At 41.7% G+C, this 22,590-nt stretch overlaps 1 protein-coding gene across 1 annotated transcript; it reads left to right on the top strand.

Moving 5' to 3' along the window:
* Positions 1-880: 880 nt before the first annotated feature.
* RNF139 (ring finger protein 139) lies at positions 881-13,256 on the top strand. Its single transcript, XM_085881796.1, has 4 exons — positions 881-1,155; positions 1,588-2,960; positions 8,520-8,723; positions 11,365-13,256. The coding sequence occupies exons 1-4, from the start codon at positions 1,026-1,028 to the stop codon at positions 11,803-11,805; spliced, it is 2,148 nt and encodes a 715-aa protein (XP_085737922.1). The 5' UTR covers positions 881-1,025; the 3' UTR covers positions 11,806-13,256.
* Positions 13,257-22,590: the final 9,334 nt, after the last annotated feature.

Below are 22,590 nucleotides of genomic sequence, written 5' to 3'. Positions count from 1 at the left end.
TTTGTAAATTCTTCCGAGAAAAAAAGTTGACGTCATAATATCGCCGCTAATGGAAATCGCCTATACCATGATCTCCGAAACTAGGCAAGCTGTTTGAATTTTGTTTGCGGGAATCAAGCCGGGCATTAGCACAGATAATTTATCGCAAACCTGAAACATCACAATGACGTCATGTTCGTTTTTATGACGTCATCATTAAGAGGACGAGGATCTTAGCTCATTTGAGCTTGTTTTTCGTCAGCGTTTGTACAATCTCTGCTTGACCGTTGTATTTGTGCTGCTGCTTCACATCTGTGCTGTGGTTTCGGTTTTAAAATATAATTATTCAGAGAGAATGATGGACTGACAGGATGGCCGAGACTTCAGGTCCCGGTGTGCACTCGAGCCCGATGTGTGTGTTCACTTACCAAGTTCTTGGAGAGCGCTCGCCAAGCGGTTTAAGAACTCAAGCAAGCACTCCGTTCGAAACAGTTGAGAAGGAACGGCTGGCTTAGCAAGCGCTAGCTATAGCTGCTTGGTAACTGAACACACACAGCAGGTTTCCTTCCCGTTTGGATGTTTAAAACTCCCTAATGTTCTTTTTCACAAAAAAGTATATTTCACGTCAGTGCTGTGGATTTATATTGGAAAAGGTGAAATTCTCTGGTTTATCCTCAATATCATCTTTCGTATTTATAAAAGAGAAAAAAATTAATAACAACAACTATTACAACAACAAGAGCAAGAAACAACGACAACAACCTATCAACCAATCATCGTTTTCGCACAGAATGACCGCAACGGCGGAAACGTCACTTCCGAGTCTTCAATTGTCCAATCAGAGGAGCGGTAACTTCCGAGTCTTCAATTGACCAATCAGAGGAGCGGTAACTTCCGAGTTTTCAATTGTCCAATCAGAGGAGCGGTGACGGGGTGGAGTTGGAAAGTGTCGACACTCGACTCGGCCCAGTCTAATTTCGGAGGGATTTGGTGCTCCAGTCCGTTTCCGTGCCCCTGAACAGGGATCGCTCGTTAACCAACGCGCTATGGCCTCTCACGGCCTAGGCCCCCTTTTGCGAGCTGTGCTCGATGTTTCGCTCCGTGTTCCAAGCGTCTACGCTGTGGACCTGTTGCTGAATACTCCCGGAGAGAACCGCACCTGCACTCGCCTCTTAGGTGGGTTCAACCGAAGTGTTTATCTTCGAATGTGTTTATTTGAGTGTCATATTTGTTAACATGAGTGCGTTGTTTGTTTATTTATTTGTTTGTTTGTTTACTTATTTACTTGCATTTATTCATTTATTTATTTACTTATATTTATTTATTCACTTATTTATTTACTTACTTTTATTTATTTATTTACTTATATTTATTTACTTGTATTCATTTATTTATTTACTTACTTATTTACTTATACTCATTTATTTTTAGTTATTTATTTACTTATATTCATTTATTTTTATTTATTTATTTACTTGTATTTATTTATTTACTTATATTTATTTACTTACTTATATTCATTTCTTTTTATTTATTTATTTATTTACTTATATTCATTTATTTTTATTTATTTACTGACTTACCGATTTTATTATTTCTCCTCCACAGGTGTGCTCCTGGCTCTGTGCATCCTCGTGCTCTCACGGCCCATGCTATTCCGCTTGTACGCCTTCATCGCCGCCGCTGTATTCTGCGTCCTGTCAGCCGCTTTCCACCATTATGGTTCCTTCGTATCCTCGATGCCTTTTCCCATCACTTCTGAGAGCCGTTGGCAAAAGCCTGTCACAGCCGAGCTCCACAGTCTTTGCCACAGCTGCGCTTCCTTCGTTCTCGCTTCAGCCGCTTTGCAGCTTTGCCTGAGCATCGCATTCTGCTCAGCGCTGCGCCTCCGTGGTCGTTTTGTGTTGGTGCTGCTACCTGCCTGCATCTTGTCCCCTGCCGGCCTTGCCTTGGGTCTTTCTAGTGAAGTGCAAAGCTGGCTGGCGCTAGTGTCGTCCCTTCCTGCACCCTGTATTCTCCTGTACCGGCTCCTAAACAACGTGCGCTGGTTTGAATACACTGCCAAGTACACGTTCCTAGTGCTACGTCACATGTATCAGCAATATGGGTTGCAGGTGCTCGTTGAAGATACGTGGAAGCGTATCCATGTGCCGGACATTTTGCGAGTGTTCTGGTTGACGCGATTCGCAACGCAGGCGATCCTTTTGCTGTACGTCGTCGGCGAAACTGGTGACGTGGACACGACCTTGGATCCAGCAGGAACCTGGGACGTCCTCTGTAACCTGCTGATCAGCGGCTGTGACTCGACCATTACGGTGCTTGGCATGTCTGCGGTTATCTCGTCGCTCGCACGCTATCTTGGTCTAGCGGTGCTCGCCTTCATCGGTTCCCAAGATGATGAGGACAGGCGCCTGGGCTTTGTGGCTCCAGTACTCTTCTTCTTACTCGCCCTCCAGACGGGCCTCAGTGGTCTTGCGCCCGACGAGAGGCTCATCCGATTGAGCCGAAACCTTTGTCTGTTACTCACCGCTGTGCTGCACTTCATTCATAGTATGGCGGACCCGGTGCTCATGCAGTTAGGGACGACGCACCTCCTGCCGATCCGTCGACACTGTCCAGCCGTTGGGATTTCCCTGGGACTCTCTATTGCTCCTCTCTTGCTTATTGTGCTTCTGTGGCAGCGTTCACCGTTTGGCACGTGGCTCTTTGCCATTGTCGCATTCTGCATCGAGCTTTGCTTGAAGGTTGTCGTGTCTCTTACTGTCTATGGACTCTTTATCATCGATGGCTTCTACAGCACACTTTGGGAGCGTCTCGATGACTACGTGTACTACGTACGTTCAACTGGCAGCGTGGTGGAATTCATGTTCGGTGTGGTCATGTTTGGGAACGGTGCATACACCATGTGTTTTGAATACGGTAGCAGCAAGATCCGTGCACTTATGATGTGCCTTCATGCCTATTTCAACATTTACCTGCAGGTGATTGCAACAGTTGATCAGTCTTTGATGAAAGTTATAACTTGCAATGTTCAAGTGAAGGTCATTCTGGAAATTGTAACTTTACTTCATGTTGTGTACACCCTTGTAAAAATTATATATATATATATATATATATATATGTATATATATATACAGTTTTGTACCACTTGACCGTTATTTTCATCGGCTGACCTTTGTTACCTTTAATATTGAACCTCCTGACCCTGCCTAAGAATATATAATCGCATCACCTTCATAACTATATATATATATATATATATATATATATTTATTTCAACACTTACTCTATTCGTCACAAAGGGTAATTTAGACTTTGAAAGATTGTTGTTTATGATGTTAAAAAGAATAATTACACTGGTCAACAATTTTTTACTTTCTGAATATTGTCTAGATTTCTACAAGTGAATTAGGGTATTCTGGCACTGCTGAATCAGGAAATGGCATCCATTTCTCTCCATCAGGTCAGGTTTTTGTGCTAAGTTGATTTGAAAAAATCAGATCTTGTGACAAAATCAATTACATTTTTGTGGCATTATCAGCTGATTTTTGTCAACACATATCATCCTAAACATGTTTTTAAGAAAAAAAAAATGTTTTGCCAACAACATTTATTGATTACATGATAGAAACATCGATTACTGTCATCTGAATGGTGGGCATTGATAAAGGTAAGTACAAGTAAATTGCATGTTGCGTCACCACTGTTCAAACTTCAGGGCTTGAACTTCCGTTTCTTCGAACTCCTGGAATGTTCAGCGGCAGGGAGGTCTCTCTTCAGATTCCAACAGTAGTCAGCCATCATGACTGCGTCCCAGCGACCCTGATACCTGGTCTCCATCTCCTTCATGTCCTGATGGAATCTCTCCCCCTGCTCGTCACTCATTGAACCCAGGTTCTCAGGAAACCGGTTCATATGTGAAAATAGGTAGTGCATCTTGATGCTCATGTTGCAGCTCAGGTTTCTGAAAGCAGTCAGCATGTTGTTGACAAGTTCTGCGTAGTTTCTGGCCTTATTGTTGCCAAGAAAGTTCTTCACTACCGAAACAAATGTCTTCCACGCTTCCAGTTCCACTTCGTTCATTGAGTTTTTGAACTCTGGATCTCTGATGAGCTGACGGATCTGAGAACCATCAAAGATGCCAGCTTTCAACTTCTCCATGGTCAATCCTGGAAAAGCCTGGCACAAGTAAGTGAAGCAGTCACCATCTTTGTCCAGAGCCTTGGTGAACTGCTTGATTAAGCCGAGCTTGATGTGCAGCGGTGGGAAGAGTATTCTGTCTCTGTCCACCAGAGGGTCGTTGATGACGTTCCTTTCTTTGCATGGCACCAATTCCTCCCGCACAGGCCAGTCCTTCTTCGTGTAATGCTGAGCACGGTCCCTACTATCCCACATGCACAGAAAACATGGGTACTTGGTGAAGCCAGACTGTTGTCCTAACAAAAAGTTCACCATCTTCAGGTCAACACAAATAAACCACTTATGCTGATCATAACCAATTTTCTCCAGCACGTACTTCACCGCTTCATACTTCTCCTTCAGTGTAGTCGAGTGAGCGATGGGTACAGAGGCAAACTGGTTGCCGTTGTGTAGCAGAACACATTTCGGTGATCGCTTGCTGCTGTCAATGAACAGTCTCCAATCTTTGGGTTCGTACTGTGGCACTCCAAGCTTGAGCAGAAGCTGCGCAATATCAGCACAGTACACCGTCCTTCTCTTCAGAGAAAAAAACGGAGGTACTCTTGATGCCTGTTGCGGAAGAAGCTGATGCGAGCACTGTCAGAGAGGAGGTTTTTTTCCTTCAATCAGGATGCCAACAGTTCGGCAGAGTCCTTTGACAAGCTGAGGTCGCGAACTAGATCATTCAACTCCTTTTGGGAAAATGGATGTGGAGCATCATCTTCAAGAACCACTTCTTCTTCTTCATGTCCTTCAACACTGGAGGCATCTTCGTCACTAATGTCAGGAAGTTCGCCGAAGATAGGCACTGGAATTGCATCACAATTTATGCTTTGCCTCACCAATTTTTGGAAGATTTTGAGGTTTTATGACTTCAAACTGATCCCTTTTCGACATAATCACCCAGAACTATCGTACCTGAATACTTCTTGTCATTAAAATAATTATTTCCAATCAAAACAATTATTTGACATGACATTTTACCCCCACCAACTTCTTCTAAAATGCTCCACACATGCGTACATGTGAACAAAAATGTAAAAAACGACATGTGGCCATATCTCAAAAACTTGACCTGATTGAACAAAACTAATGTGAGTTTTGGATTCAGCGCATAAGATTCGTCCTAAATCAGCTTAAAAAATGCAGACAACAAATTTGTTGTTGACCAGTGTTATCTATGGAGTGCAACATTTCAATGATGGGTGAAATGGTTTCCTGATTTCCTTGTTTAAGGTCAGAAAGGATAGTTTGCCCACTTGTTACACTTGGTGTAGTCCCACAGAGACTATTGACCTTTTGTATGATTCCTATTCTATAGGCTTATATGGAATATCGATGTCAAATGTAATTGGTTTGATTCCTGACAGAGCCACTACCTTCAAACATGGAGGTGCAAGCCGAGGTCCGCCCCTCTGCCCACTAAAGGAGACTTCTGACGTACAATGCTCGAACCCCCAAAGCTCCGTTATTTCATATTTTTACATCATTTTGCTTGAGAATTAAGTTTTTTTATTGTGACGTCAGCCTTCCACTTGTGAAAACAATATGTGATACAGCAATTTTCGGGGAAATTGGACCAGGTATTTAGAAACTTACAAGTAACAAAGTGTGTGTGTGCACGTCCTTTTCTTTGATTTCTTTACAATTCCGTACCCCTTGACCAATCTGCACCATGTTTTGCATATATACTGTGGCTACCCATGGTCAATGAGGTCGTGGACACAAAAAGAATCCCCCCTCCCCACGTGCGTGTGTGTGTGTGCGTGCACGCATTGGACAATCGTAGAACAAAGGAACCGTGAGACTGGAGAAACTGACCTCAAACAAAAAAATGAGAATTTAGCCCAATGCTGCTGTGGTGCCCTCCCAGGTTGAAAATATATATATATATATATATATATATATTTTTTTTTTTGCTGCAGTTCTAAGCATCAATCTTCTTGATGGTTTACTCAAGTTGAAAAAACGCGATCTTAATCGGATGTCGTGTGTGTGTGTGTGTGCACACACTCCACCAGTCAAAAGTCTGAACACCCCCATTTTTGCAGTTTTCACTGAAATTTAAGCAGTTTAATGCTTCAATGTACTCTGAAATTAAAGCACAAAACAAATAAACAATTGCAGATAAAACTAGAGGGGGAGCACTCGGTAGAGTGCAAAACCTCCGCCGCCAATACTGCTAGGTCACTCAAGTGAACCTGATATCCTATTCATTCCATTTGACATCAACAGTGCTCACAGAGTTATAGTTTGCAACTTTCCCTTTTACTTTTAACTTTTACATACTCAATTCATTCATCATAACTAGATTCCTTGAGACAGAAATTGATTTTACATGGGTATATCCACCTGAAGTTCCAAAATCAGCTGCAATTATAATTTTGGCATGTTTTTTGTTGGAAATCACTTATAGCGCGTAGAAATGCAAAAAAAAAAAAAAATCAATTTTGTTGAAAAAAAGTTGCAAATTTTTTTTTTCTCTCTAACAATTTTTTTTTGGGGGGGGGGGGGTGGTTAGAAATCACTTAAAACATGTAGAAATGCAAAAAAAAAATATTCAAATATTTTTTTTCAAATGACCGCCATAGCGGCCATATTGGATTTTGGACCAAGTCCAAAATCTAATGGCATGATCCTTGGACCATACCTAATCCCCCCACCAAGTTTCGTCGAAATCCGTCAAGGAGTTTTTCCGTAATACTGTTCACAAACAAACAAACAAAGGGGTGAAAACAGTAACCTCCGATCTTCGATGGCGGAGGTTAAAAAGAAATCGTGGAATCGTTTTGTTGAACAAAATTTAATCTACATTTTTGACTCGTCAAAGTAGCCACCTTTTGCAGATATAACAGTCGAACATACTCGTGGCGTTCTTTCTGCAATGGAAATCAAATATTGTTCGGAAAGTTCTTCCTGACACTGTTGCACAAGTTCCCACAAATGTGTAGCATTTGTAGGTGGCTTTGCTTTCACCCTTCTGTCCAGTTCATCCCAAACCAGCTCGATGGGGTTTAAGTCTGGAGACTGTGCTCGCCATCCCATGATTTGAAGCCGACCGTCTTGTTCTTTTATTCTTCGGTAGTTCTGACATAGCCTGGAGGTACGTTTTGAGTTGTTATCTTGCTGTAGGATGAACCCCTGACCAACTAGGCCATAGACCAGAGGGTAATGCATGGTGCTGCAAAATGCTGTGGTAGCCCTTTTGGTTCAGGGTGCCAGTCACTCTGTGCAAGTCGCCGACTCTGGATCCAGCATCAGAGCCCCAGATCATCACGCTTCCTCCTCCATGTTTGACAGTTGGTGTCACACACTGGGGAACCATCCTTTCGCCTACTCGACCGCGTACAAAAACCCTGCGTGATGAACCAAAGATTTCAAATTTTGATTCATCGGTCCATAAGACCTTCTTCCAGTTTTCAGTAGTCCACTGGCGGTGCTTCATGACCCAGGCAAGCCTCTTTTACTTATTTTGCAATCTTGGCAATGGCTTTCTTACTGCCACTCGACCAGTCAAACCTGCAGCTCGAAGTATTCTCTTCACAGTTGAAACTGAGACTTCCTTACTTCGACCAGTGTAAAGCTGTGCTTGAAGCTGCTGTCCTGTGAGCCGCCGATTACACAAGCTGTTGACTCTCAGAAACTTGTCTTCTGCTTGTGTTGTGGCTTTGGGTCTGCCAGTCCTCTTCTTGTCAGAGTTTCCTCCAGTTTCCAAGTGCCTTTTGATGGTGCTGGAAACTGTACTCACTGACACATTGGCTTTTTTGCAATTTCTCAAAAGGAAAGATCTACACTTTTAAGGATTATAATTGTCTGTCTGTTTTCCTTTGTTAATTGCCTTTTTCTCACTATTATGGTAGTAATATACTATTTCCTGCAGTGCAATATTGTCCAAATATTGCTTCAGAGGATGTAGCAACACAGTCTGTTCCAACACCGCTTTTATACAGACAGAGGGTTTGTAACTTATCAACAAAAGTTGGGAACCTGTAGGAATTGTTTGCATCAACTTTCAAGGCTTAATTTACTTCCATTGCTGAAGAACAGCTGCAGTTGCTAACCCATTACTTGTTCCCTGAAAAGGGCCTTTTTTAACAACTCTGAAATTTACATTATTTTTCAGTTTTTGGTAACCTTAACTTTTTTTTAACCTCTGGCAGTTTACCGCTTAGCTTTGCTCCATTTCAGGTTATTCACTGGACTTGAACTGCTTAAATTTCAGTAAAAACTGAAAAATGGGGGTGTTCTAAAACTTTTGACTGGTAGAGTTTATACATCCATACATTCATAAATATATACATACATAAATAATATATATAATTATTGATGTGTCAGTTGTTTTGTCTCCTGCTTTTTCACAGGCCAAGAGTGGATGGAAAACGTTCATGAATCGCCGGACAGCCGTGCGCAAGATTGGTTTGCTTCCTGAGTTGACGGGTAAAGAGCTCCGGGAGATTGGGGATGTATGTTCAATCTGCTACCAGGAGTTTACCATCTCAGCCCGCCGTACACCCTGCAATCACTACTTCCATGCACTCTGTCTGCGCAAGTGGCTTTACGTTCAGGTAGGCTTTCTTACCTATTTTCTTTACCTGCACGGTAATGGAAAGATGTATAGTACAGTAATCCCTCATTATATGGATGCTCAATATACAGAAAATTGCATAATGGAAAGGAGTAATTGGGGATTAACTTTCGACATGTGGAAGTAAGAATCGCTGTAACATAAATTTTGCATCTCAACAAATATAAATACATTTTACCAAAAAAAATTTGAAAGAAAAATGTAAAAACAGAGGGCTGAAATCTCAAAAGAAAAACCCAATCAAACAAGGTAGGAATGACACCACAATCCTCATGGATTTCCATCGCAACATATTTTGACATTTTACTTTTGTTGTGGGTTTGTGATGGAACAACATCAAAAGCTATCGTGGTGCTAAAGCAGAGGAGAATTGTTTCGTATTGTGGCATTGTAGTGTGATGTCATTCTTCATTCTTCTTCGTTCTTCTTCATGCATCACATTCCGACAATAAATGTCATAATGGTAAACCATACGAGCATTGTGGAATCGTAATGTTGCCATTCCTACCTTGTTTGATTGTTTTTTTTTTGTTTGTTTTTTTTTTGTTTTGAGATTTCATCCCTCTGTTTTTACATTTTTCTTTAAAAAATTTTTTTCTTTTTTCTGCAATGTTTTTTTTTTTTTTGTAACTAATAAAATCCTTGTTTCACATATTGTGGTATGGATTTAATCCATCTACAGTATGTTATTAAATTCGATTTCTAGTACATTCTACCACGTCCCCTCTCAATCCTGGCTTTTGTCTCAGTCTACTATGTGGATTACCACCACTGAACTGAAAATGAATAGAATGCTCATTGACATTCACAACGCAGAGCTAGCCCAGTGAAGCTACCGGACACCATCTTGGTTAGCACTCGATGCTGGGTGAAGATGATTTCCATTATGCGTTTGAATGAAAAACAATCACGGTTTTTTTTTCACCTTTTGTGCGATGCTTTTCAAGAGTAAATGTTATCCAAGTAAGTAAAACACTTTCCTTTTCACAATAATGTTCAAGAACAAATATTGTTTATTTGGGAGCGTGAAGAACTCTTGTCAGGTCTGGCCAGATCAGATCTATGACCTGCTACATGTATCATGTAAACCTGTGCTAACCTGTTCCACGGTCGGGTTGTCGGCGACTAAACCGTCTCCCCCACCAGGTTTCCTGGTGAGGAGGGTGTTTGGATATGGACACCCAGCAGGATTAAAAACAAAACCTGTCAAAGGGTGGACGAGCTCCTTGTGAGCCAACGGCCATCCATATCTAGTGCCCAACTGTGTCTGCGGACGTCCTCCTGCAGTTGGGTCACTTCTTAATTAAGAGGTTGGTGGCAGGATTTGCACTCCGGCCACCGTAAACCCCTTCATTCCGCAAAACATTATTGAAGCATAAAAAAATCTGAAAACTAACTCCGTCGGAGTCACTTCCCCTTGTGGTCATCGTTCTGTGATTTATGCTCCATCCTCCTCTTCAGAGGATGTGGGTGGCCCTGCTACCACTCAGCCCACCACTCCTCAGTCTTAAGACATAGTATTTTAATAAAGTTTGTTGCATTATTGTGTTTTTTGTTTTTATTTTCGAACCTTGTAGAATTTAAATTTTGTTCTGTAGGAGCCTATCTCCACTTGTAGAATTGGAGTATCTGGGATAATTAGATTGGATGTATGGAAATATTTTAAGGAACATAACCCTTCCGCATATCAAGGGATTACTCTACTCAAGAAGGATCTGTTCATTGTTTAATCAGGACATATTTAACTTGGAATGCAAGAAAATGGTGTCAACCAACATGTTTTCCATTTCACACCCACATTACCTGCTTCGTCAGGAAGTGGTTAGTAGGGTTAAGCGATTGGTTCACGTTGTTTGTCTGTCTCTCTACAAATGTCAGTTTATGATCATATCAAGGAACAACTTGATTTCAATTGAATGTTATATTTTGAACACAAATCAGAAAATAAACTTGGAGCTTTGCAGTGCTTTGGCTCTGAATTTGGCAAATTGTACGTAATCTCGACTTTGAGCGTGCATGCGCAGAGGAGTGAGAGAATATTTTTTTTTAGTCTGTCTGCCTGTCTGGCAATCAAACAAGATTGAAAAATCATTCCAAACAGGAAACGTCATTTTTCTAAAGGACATCATGATGAACACAAACAGGCATGAATAACTAATGTAACGTGTTAAATAAGGTGGTGTAAAAGACAGCGGTAAACCTCTGGAATGTTCTTTTTTGTTGTTTGTTTTTGTTCCCCTCCCTCCCCCCAACAACCTTTGAAATATTTTTATTTAAATTAAATTGCGTTCTTGAATCGCCTTTTTGGCACTTTCAAAACCCTTCCATTTAGCAGTACTTGGACAGAATATTACAACATTTAACGTCATCTTGAGCATTCAAATTTGTCGTTCGCACCGACCCCGCCGGAGTTCCTCACCCCCCCCCCCCCAAGACTGCGTGAGGTAAGGTGTTCTATCAACTCTTTTTTTATATAGTATAATTGTCTTCAGTCCAAGTTTGCTTGAGCACTCACCTTTTGCTTTCGTTTAAAAAAGAAAATGCTGCCCAGTATGTATTTATTTATTTTCATCTGGATTGCTGATTGAGAACATGCGTTAAGGTTTGTCTTGTGCTTGCAGGACACCTGCCCAATGTGTCATCAGCGTGTCCACAAGCCTGGAACGGAGTCCGATATTGGGCCGACGAACAACAACCTCAACGAGCGTTTTGGTGGGGAAGACCCAGAGCAGAGAGTGGTCGAGCAGGCTTTGGCGAGAGAAGAACTTGGTTTTCCTGCTGCGGTTGAAGGAACCATTGCCAATGAATATGGAAACGCGGTTGGAGAACAGCGGGAGTGCGCTGCAAGTGGAAGCTGGGATGGAATGCAGACGAGTGAAAAATTAATGCTGGAAAAAGAGCGACGGTTGGAAGTTCGAGAAACGAATGGCAATGTTCATGGTGTCTTGAATTCCGAGGGAGAGAGGAAGGAGGAATTGGGCATGGTGAGGACTGACGATGAAGCGACTGGACATGGTGTACTGGAACCGGCCGGGGATGCAACAGACAGTGAGCAAGTGTGAAGAGAGAATAATTTATTGTAGTCATGAGGCCATGGTTACACTGCTCTTGAAGAACATTATCAATTGTGTTGCAAAACTACATTTGAGCTTTGTTAACATGAAACGCGTACTTTGCAAGAATGCCACTGCCTGATGACCTTTGCTGATGCCTTCCTTCAAAGTTTTACAGATACTTGCCAATGTGTTTATTCGTCGTGAAAGTGGTGAACTGGATCCAATGCGATAACATAAAAATGAGCAGCAAGAAGCTCCACCAATTATTTATTGTGTGTTTGTGTGTGTGATTTTATATATATATATATATATATATATATATATATATATATATATATATATATATATATATATATATATATATATATATATATATATATATAATGACACACACACATACATATACTTTGTTATTTTTTTTTTTCGAACAGTTCCCTGAAAGTAAGTACCATATCGTATGTGGAACATAAAAAAAAAATATATATATATATATATATATATATATATATATATATATATATATATATATATATATATATATATATATATATATATATATATATATATATATATATTCTGCCAACCTCCTGTAATTTGTCTTTGCTTAAAGTTTATTTTTGAGAGGGACAGGAGAGTATACCTGGGTGGTCAAGACATCCATAATTTGTCGGTCACCTCGATTATCAGTAAGTGCAATTGGTCTACAAAACCTATCCTATCGGCCCAGGCACACTTCACCCCGTGGATATTGGTTTAAGAGGAAAGACTATGGCTGGGGAGGGGAGGAGGCAGTGGTTAAGCAAGTATTTGTACCTATTAAACTGAGATGGGCTTTGCTGAAATGTTACAATCTGTACACACTCTTTTGGTGTATATTATTTGAATGTCCAAAGTTAAACTTCGTTTGTGGATGTAATGTATGAATCGGTGCAATTGCCTCTAAAACTGCCCCATGGTGAAAGGAAATTGGGGGGAGGTTTGTGCGTGCTTACTCTGGTCAACAAATGCATTTTATTGTTGGCAAAAAAATTGACAGTGAAGTGGTAAGCAAATTACTTACCCATCTACCTATTACATAAATAAGAGTGTGGATGGGAGGAGGGCAGGAAGGAGTTGAGAGAAGGGAAAGAGACCGATTCCTTCATGTGACCTAACAGGTGTGTGAGTAAAGGGTGAGGTTTTACAATTTCCTCTTGCCTCTACGCCTTCCTTGTGTAATTTGCCTTCATTATAAATGATGATATTGTAACGGTCAAATGCAATGTGTATAATTATGTATTTTGCTTTTGCATTTGTCCTGAGAAAAGGGGCGTAGATGTTCCAACTGTGAAGTACAGGTATCGATGCCACTTGTCTTGTAAAGAAAGAAAAAAAAACCCTGTGTACAGTGTTAATAAATCCTTTATTGTTTGCTTTGGGACACTGCTGTTCTCAAAGCTTCATTTGGGTAAACCAAACACTTGCTGAAGGCATTCCAATCTATTGTCTTCCAATAATTTTTAATTATCCATTTCTGTCCAGTGATATGTACTGGCCCATTCATTGGGTTTTGCAGACATTTAGTGGTTGTGAAATGCTGCTGAAGTTGTCCACGAGTGATAACTCCAAGCCATGAAACAATCTCCCATTGTGATTGAACATCTTCTGTTGTCTCTGCTTCTCGCTTGTGTTATCGTCGATGATACCCCCACTGAGGTCCAGTTGCTGCGCTCTGCATCAAGCAGCCTTCATTGTGTTAATACTGCATGTAGCGTGTCAAACGTTCCAAGTTCTTCATTTGGCATGCCACAAGCCTACGGTGACCTTTGTTTTGTTTGGTAAAGAGAGATGTAACACCTGCAATGCTCATTTGATTTGATGTAACAGTGTTGGTTCTGCCGAAGCAGTTTCTCGGCCAGGGTCATGCTCGTGGGTTTGCCATCCCTCTCCCACTAGCAGTTAGGGTGGGCATTTTTAATTTGTTCCAGGGTGCCGGCGCTCGTTCGTCGTCTCCATGAAGGACACCGTGGAATCTTTAATGTCCTCCAACTAATACCGGCAGCTGGTACGACCATTTAATGTCCAGCTGAGGGATGGCACACCCATTGATGAAGCCTCCTACCTGTGAAACACCAGGAGCCTTCATTGTGTGCTGAAAAATAAACAGGTGACCGTTTTGTGTTCCTATTGTAGGTATGATCCCAAAGTGCAAATCCCATATACTGTACAATATGTCCACCCTAGAATTATGTTGTAATATATATATATATATATATATATATATATATATATATATATATATATATATATATATATATATATATATGTGCGTTGTCTCCTCATTAGCACTGTCTCCTGGAGTCATTGTGATCATTTAACAGAGCTTGGCAGGCTCCCCTGTCTGCTTGCCATGCTCGTTCCTTGCAGCACACAAGGCTGCTTTCATACCTGGCATCCTTCATTCTGAAAGTCAAGGTTTTGCTACCGATAGACTCTGCTGAGTGGACACTTGAGTGCCCCAAGGGAGTCTGGGTCTCGGCCTTCTTCCTTGTTTACATAAACAACCTGGAAACTGGATGCTCTGGAAACCGTCCTCTTTTGGAGATAACCACATCTTGCCATACATTATCACCATCTCACTGACAGGCAGACTTCAGCTCCGTTCTTCTCATAATCTGGGAACATATTTGATGCTGGTCTACCAAAGAGAACATTTATTGAAATTGTGGCAAATGCCAGTCTCGCCCTGTCATTCTGCAAGGATAATTGAATGAACCCACCTATCTCTTTCCATAGTAATCCATTGGAAGAGATTTGGTTTTGTGAACTTTCCACCTTGCCATGAGCTAACCTCTCCTGGGCTCACCATATAGTAAAGCAGGTCTCAAATGCCAGCTGCAAACAGGGCATTTCCTTCGTTGCATGTTATTCCTTGAAGTCGGAGCGACTGTTTACAAGGTCTTTCTCAATGGAGTAATGCTGCCGCTTCACATCTGTCCTGGATTCTGTGGCATATGAAGCTATCAACATTATGGGTATATCCCACATTGCAGCAGAATCATGTGACCTGTTGCTTTCACATCAGAATTATTTTATGGATAGAGCTGCGAAGTTTTCTTCGAAGTTTTGTTTCCAAGGGCTCTTTTGAGGATTGTCACAAAGTCCTGGATAGGTTACAACTGAAAAATTCTGGAAGTACATGGAAAAAGCACAAACAATAATGACAGCAGCAACAACTACTTATTACTTTTTTTTTTCAAAAAACTTTTTTTTTTTTACATGTTGAGTGATGCTCAGAGATAGCTGAACCGGTCTCGCCTGCCCCGCCCCGTCGCCATCTCACCATCCCCTTTAATTAAAAAGCAGGTTAAATAGCTAACTAGATTAGAAGTCCAGGTCCCACTGCCAAAAGAACAGTTGTTGGATTCAAACCCAGGCCCTTTGAACAAAGTCTTTAAATATTCATGGCAATTGGGAGATTCTTTTAAATAATTAAATATTTTAAATTCCTTAAAGGATAAAAATATGAGAATCAAACACAACCTCAACAGTTAGAGGTGTTTAACCACTCAACCAACCTGCTATGTATTTAAACCAAATGATTTTATCAATCAAGTAGTTTCGGAGACAAAGGCAAATACATATTTTGGGGGATTCAAACCTGGACCCTGAACAATGTTCCAGGTGAGCTAAAATGGACAAGTGTTTTTATGTTTGTTTTTATTATTTTTATTATTAAAAAATATATATATTGGAGGGAGGGGGATTTGGCGAAGGCGATTTACTTTTAAGATGAAGAATATAGAACACCGACCACATACTGTCCTTTTGAGACCCTTGTACATATGCACACAATCACCCATCCATACTCAAAACTACCAACAAGTCATGCCAACATCCCTCTACCCCTCTATCTCCCATACCTATCTAAGGTACCTATCTAATTCCAATCTAAATTTGTCTACTGTTTCTGCTGCCACTGCCTTTCCAGGGAGACAATTCCGTGCATTAACTAGTCTCGAAATGAAAGGCCCCCTCCTCGTACTACCATCTTAGCCTGAATCTAAAGCATAGGAGAGTTATGTCATTGTCAATTCTGCTGAAGAACTCTTTTGCACTTTTTTTTTTTGTATACATAATCGACGCTCCTCTGTCTTTGATGGTAAAGTGATAAGCCCGTAGATTCAGTTTCATCGTGGATTCCAAAGTCTTGAAGGCCTTGGTTTCCACGGCGTCAAGCTGAGCAAGATGAGGCAGGGGACCCAGAGGGGAGAGCAGTGTTCCACGAAGCTGCAGATGAAAGCTTTGTTGGTGGATAAGAGTTCAGCTGTGCCAAGAAAGGACTTTGTATGATTGAGGATGCACAGTCTGTGGCTGGCTTTGGAGGCCAACTCTGAAATGTGGTTTGACCATGAAAGATCACAGCTGATAGGGAGACCCAGTAATTTGAATAATTGAACTTCCTCAAGAGAAAGAAGATAGGAGGGTTTGCCAGATGGTTGTTTTGGAGACGCATGTCACAGTGTGAGAATTGTCAGGATTGGAAGACATGTTCCAAGTGTTTTATCATCTCGTGATTTTTTTTTTCAAGGTTTGAAGAGAGGGAAGAGGCTGCAGCCTACTTGTCTGGAGGATGATTGATGTCATGGCAGAGGGTGGAGTCATCAGCAAATCGAGTGGATTTTCCAGAGTAAGATCCTTTGAAGTTCAGGAATAGGACTGGGCTCAGAATACTGATTTGCAGAACTCCAGCCTTGAAAGGGACAGGAGATGAAAGGATTCCATTGAGGGCCACACGTTTGCTCCGAGAGTAGAGGAAGTCAGGAAGCCATGTGTGGAGTTGGCCTTGGTTTCCACAGGCAGACGGTTTGGAGAGTAAGGTGGGATGCCAGATTGTATCAAAAGCATGAGATATGTCCAGAGAGACTGCCCTGATCTCATGTCTGATATTGAGGGATTCCATCCATTCTCGGTTGAGTAGAAGCAGCATGTCCAAGGTGGAGTGACTGGCTCTGAAACCAAAGTGGTGATCTTAGACGAGGTTGTTGGAGAAAAGGAAGGATTTCTTATCAACTGTGATTATATATATATATATATATATATATATATATATATATATATATATATATATATATATATATATTTTTTTTTTTTTCATGAAATTGCTGATGATTGGAAGTAAGCTGATAGGTCTGCAGTTAAGGGGATCTGTTTTTGCACTTTTTTTATGTAATGCAGTGATGTTGGCTGATTTCCATGCACACAGAAGATGACCTCGTGAAAAGGGCAGAGAGAGAGAGAGGATGTGCAAGAGCAGCAGAGCTGTTTTTAGGACACGTGAGCTGATGCTGTCTGGTCCAGTTGCAGAGTAATTCGAGGGTTGAAAGAACCTTCTCCTTCTCAGATGCAAAATAGAGTCCATGAGCAGCTGGGTACAACAGGGAAGGATGGGTACTGAGAGAGGGGTTGGGGGGGAGGCAAGATTTGGAAGAAAACACAGAATTGAAGCATTCAGCCTTCTCACGAGTGGAGTCGGCTGTGGTGCCATTTGAAGATAGGAAAGGGATGCAGGGGGAGCATACACCAGAGAGAGATGCTACCAGGTTTTAGAGGAAGGAGATAAATTTGAAAGTTCATTCTTGAGGTTGGACAGCTGTTGTTTTCTCGCTCTCCTGAGTATGGACACACACTTGTTGCGGACTTTTTGGAATACATTGATATTGCCTTCAGTTGGATTAGCCTTCCAGGAAGAGAAGTCAAGTTCTTTCAGAGCAACTGCCTTACCACAGGATTCAGTGTACCATGGGTGGGAAGGAGGGTTAGAAAATTGAAGTTAGATGGGATGAATCTGTGCATGAAAGTGAGCAGATTTCTGTGAAAGAATTCCCAGTCTTGAGTTAACACCAGTGGCAGTAAATGTGGGAGACGTGTCATGAAGAGAGATGGCTGCTTGCAATCCCTGCCAATTTGCCTGAGTGAACTGCCAGACTCACCAGTGTTCAGCCAACTCTGAGAATAGCCAGAGAGATGTTCACTCTCACAAGCATATGATCAGAGGAACCAATTAGAGCAGAGGGAGAAACATTTGTGGGTAAATTAGTCATCACCAAGTTCAGAAGGGAGAATTTGCCATTGGGAGAAATCTGGTTGGAAGGTGTGTGTGTGTGTGTGTGTGTGTGTGTGTGTGTGTGTGTGTGTGTGTGTGTGTGTGTGTGTGTGTGTGTGTGTGAGGGGTGCGGGGGAAGGTTTGCATGTGTTGGGGACCTCCCTGTAGATCAAATAATCAAAACCATTGTTTACTATAACTCTCCCTTCATTCCTTTTGTGCAATGCATGCTCTGCCTGTAATAATTTTGATAAGTTTTCATCTGTTATCCTCGACTGGAACATTGATGTTTGTGCCTTTTATTGAGACAAGCATGACATACCCCTGGAACTCGTTGCCATATCGGGCTATGCAATGTTTCGCAAGTCCAGAGTTATCCAAATCCGAGGAGGTTTGGGAGTTTTTGTAAAATATCATTTTAATCCATCTCAACCCAATGAAATAACGGTCTCTACAAACTTGGAAGTAATGTGGATCAAACCTGCCAACATCGTTTTCATTTATCTTTTTGTGCAGTGTTCTACTTTCAAAAATCGGATAACTTGATCGAAGTGCAAATGACAGAGCACATTCTGTGTGCGATTGACATCTCATCAACAAAGTATTGTGATGCTGGTTTGTTTCACTTGGAGGTTTTAATCAGGCTAATCTAGCTCCTCTTCTCTCCTCTTATAAACACCACCAAGTTGTTGATAAACCAACTGGCGGAAAGAAAGTGTTGGATAAGATTATTACTAGCATCCGTGACTTCTATGGAAATGTGCAAATTACCTCGTCCATTGGTTGGTCTCATCATAACACTATAATTTGGATCTCAAAACTGTCGCAAACCAGCCAGCCTCATAGAATTCCATGTCGTTGTAACCGGATTATGCCGGACAGTGTCATTCAAGCTTTTGATGAATGGATTTGCAAACTTGATTGGATAGAAGTAATAAGCAATGCCGATGCCAATTCACAACGCCAATGTTTCAACCAAACGCTCTATTCTGCTATTAAAACATATTTTCCAATTTGTAAAATGAAGTTGCATTCAGGTGACCAAAGTATGGATGACTCCTGAAACAATGCCAGTAATCCATAAATGCCAAATAACATTTCATAAAAGAGATATTCACAGTTGGAAAAGATCAAGAAGCAAGGTCAAGTTAAGGAGAGTGAAAACTAAACCAGAGTATTATTTTACTTGTGCCTAGCGTTTGAAATGTTCCGACCCCTCGGCATGCTCTCGAGATTCCGTGAAATTTGTGTTTTAACCGGAAACTAACGGATCACATGATCACGTGCCAATATCTGTGCCTCGAATAGATATGGAGGATGATTTGGAGATTGCAAGCACTAGTAATGATTATTACCCTGCACTCGTGAAGCGAACAGTAGGGTTAAGTGATCGGTCGCGTTCATAGGTACGGTGTACGTCGTATTTACGAATGTGTCTGCATTTTGTTAGCTCGCCTGTTCGAAGAACAGAGAGCTATAGCGAACCCACTTAGACCCTGAAAAACAACCCTGCCTGAGACATAAAAAGCCCAAAACAAATCAGGGTGTATGGGGGATCTGCAGGGGATTTGACCCTCCCTCCCAAAATAGGTATTTGCTTTCTTCACCAAAACTACACACACAATTTTGATGAAACTTGTCCACAACCTTCATCACCCATGACGTACTAAAGTTTGTTTACGGCATTAAAAATAAAATAAAATCAGGGTCTAAGTTGGTTTGTGGGGGGTGTTTTAGTGACTGTTGCTCCTGATCCAGGTGAGCTTAACAACGAGTGGTCCTATTTTTTTATTTTTCTTGATCATTGATGTGCTACTATCTGATGAACTGTATACATTTAAATATCCTGTTTCAATGTCATCAATCACACCAGGTTTGAAATATACAATTAACAGCCAATAACCTTTTGAAATGGTCTCAAAGCAATAATATGAGATTAACATCCCATAAAATGTGCCAAAATGGATATTTCATTGACACGAAATCCGCCAAATGAGCCAATTGTGTGGATTAGAAACCATCAGCTCCATAATGTATGTGTAGTGACCTGCTTTTCAAGAGCGAGCATGCGCAAACCCTTTCCTGGCCCTACATCACGTGACTGTATCGTAGCCAGTTCTGATTGTTTACACAATGTGCACTGGTGGACGAATGGAAAGAGTCCTCTTTACAGGTTTTATCCGTTCAGGTTTCTGGTCGTGTTTGAATTAGCGGGTTTTCTTTTTCCTCTTAACTATTCAACGGGATTCCCTTTGCAAGTCCACGTATCGTTGGGTTGTTTTCATGAAGCAAATAATGCGGGAACTTCATCCTCTTGGTTTCAACATTCCGTTTTGATTTAACCAAACTAACATTCCGCCTCGTTCTGGTTCTTGTTAACTCAGCCGAGCTGGCTATCTTTTTCCCGCCTTATTCACGTCGAGAATATTAGACAAGAACTGAAGAGTCTAATGCTATTTGGACATCTCAGAGCACAGTTTCTGCTCTTAGCCTCAAGCTTCCTCCTTTTTGGCCCAATGACCCCACCATCTGGTTCGCTCAAGTTGAGGCCCAATTTCTTACGCAGGACATAACATCACAAGAGACCAAGTTCGCCAATGTCATCTCTTCTCTCAAACCGGAATTTGTGCAAGAAGTTAGGGATTTGCTCATGATACCTCCCACAGAAACACCATATGATGTGAAAGGCAGAACTCATTCGAAGAACGTCGCTTTCCGAGGAGAAACACCTGCATCGGTTACTCATTTCGGAAGAGTTGGGAGACCGCAAGCCCTCTCAACTCCACAAGAAAATGCATCAACTTCTTGACACCAATGAATGAGAGGGAAACTTCTTCAAACAGTTGTTTTTTCCAACAAATGCAGCTTCTTACAGATGTTCAACTCATCTTTGCTTCATCGAGAGACTCGATGCAGATTGAAGAACTGGCCGATCTTGCCGACATGATCATGGAATTTGGAATGCCTGTTTTCAACTCCATTGCAGCTGTATCATCTCAGTGTCACGAACCCCAGCTAAGCTCCTTTGTATCTACTGAGCTGCAGGGTTTAAAATTAAAAGCCCAAGTCGTGCAGCTCACAGCACAAGTCCATTCTCTCATGACAACAGAGGACTGAGTTGGAGCAGCAGTAGACAGACAACCTGATTGTCCGTCATGTAACCCCAGCCCTCAACAGTGTGCAGGAAATAAATGTTGGTACTACTGGCATTTTGGTACTGATGCACGTTGGTGCATCCCTCCTTTCAGTTGCAGTTGTTCTACTTGTCAGAAAAACGACAGGGGCCAGCGACTCGCTGTGACAATTCCAGCCGGCATCAATTGTAATAGTCACTTGTTCTACCTTGTTAACAGGACAATAGGTACACGTTTTTAAATTGATATAGGAGCAGAGGTCAGTGTAATTTCTCCTTCCAAGGCTGATTTAAAAAAAAAAAACACACAACCATCTACAAAGGTACACTTGCAAGCTATTAACCACTCCAGAATTACAACTTACGGGGAGCGATCTCTTACACTTGACATCGGTTTACGTCAAACCTGCCGATGGGTTTTTATCTTTGCCGATGTCACAAGTTTCATCATTGGTGCTGATTTTGGTTTTTTTGGTGGATGTTAAACACCAACGATTTGTAGACACCATTACTAACCTATCCATTTGGGGAATGACATCATCTATTTCGTCCATCAGTCCTCCATTCCTGAAACCATCATGAAGCGAATCTCGGTTCGATCTAGTTCGGATCTCGAACAAAGTTCGAGTCACTTTTGGGTCAGTTTCCCGATATTACTCATCCTGTTTACAAAGAGACCACTACGAAGCAAGCAGTCACAAATCACATTGAGACGCGTGGACCTCCTGTGGCAGCTCGTCCGCATCTTGCTCCAAATCGTCTCAGCATCGCAAGGGCAGAATTAGACCATATGTTAGAGCTTGGAATTGTACAGCCATCCAGTAGTAATTGGTCATCTCCATTACACATGGTACCTAAGAAGACTCCTGGTGACTGGAGGCCATGCGGAGATTACCGAACACTAAACAGGAATACAGTACCCGATAGGTATCCTATACCTCATCTTCAAAATTTTGCTGGTGGGTTGGAAAGCAAAACGGTATTTTCCAAATTGGACTTAGTCAGAGCATAACATCAGATACCTGTGAATCCGGCAGATGTACACAAGACTGCCATCACCACCCCCTTTGGCCTTCTTGAATTTGTACGCATGCCTTTTGGACTACGGAATGCTGCACAGACTTTTCAGAGGTTCATCGATGAAGTGCGGCATGGTTTACACTTTGCATACGCATACATTGATGATGTGTTAGTGGCGAGCAATTCGGCGGATGAACGTGCTGAACATTTGCGTCTCCTTTTCGCACGATTTTCACAGTACGGAGTTGTCATTAGACCGACAAAGTGTCCGTTTGGTGTAGCCATGCTCACTTTTCTGGGTCACGTGGTCAATGAGGATGGTATTTCACCCCTGCCTGAGACAGTGAAGTCTGTCCAAGTTTTCCCAACTCCCCCCTCACTGCGCAAGCTCTGAGAATTTCTCAGCTTGGTGAATTTCTCCTGACGGTTCATACCACGATGTGCAGACTTAGTGCAGCTGCTCACTGACATTTTGAAAAGCAAGACCAAGAAGAACCAGGCTACGGGTCATGGTGAGATGGAGCTTGCAGCATTTCAAAAGTTAAATTGGCAC

This window comes from Eptatretus burgeri, chromosome 5 (assembly GCF_056783735.1).
Source record: "Eptatretus burgeri isolate ZD-2024b chromosome 5, Ebu_testis_v1, whole genome shotgun sequence".
Taxonomy (NCBI): Eukaryota; Metazoa; Chordata; class Myxini; order Myxiniformes; family Myxinidae; genus Eptatretus; species Eptatretus burgeri.
Note: the sequence above shows the minus strand (reverse complement) of the source record. Positions and strands in the feature narration are given on the sequence as shown.

Bases quoted from the DNA above. Each gene is read 5' to 3' on its own strand.
- RNF139 (XM_085881796.1), top strand. From the start codon at position 1,026: ATGGCCTCTCACGGCCTAGGCCCCCTTTTGCGAGCTGTGCTCGATGTT. The intron at 2,961-8,519 runs GTGATTGCAACA...GCTTTTTCACAG, and splicing joins ATTTCAACATTTACCTGCAG to GCCAAGAGTGGATGGAAAAC. The intron at 8,724-11,364 runs GTAGGCTTTCTT...TTGTGCTTGCAG, and splicing joins GCAAGTGGCTTTACGTTCAG to GACACCTGCCCAATGTGTCA.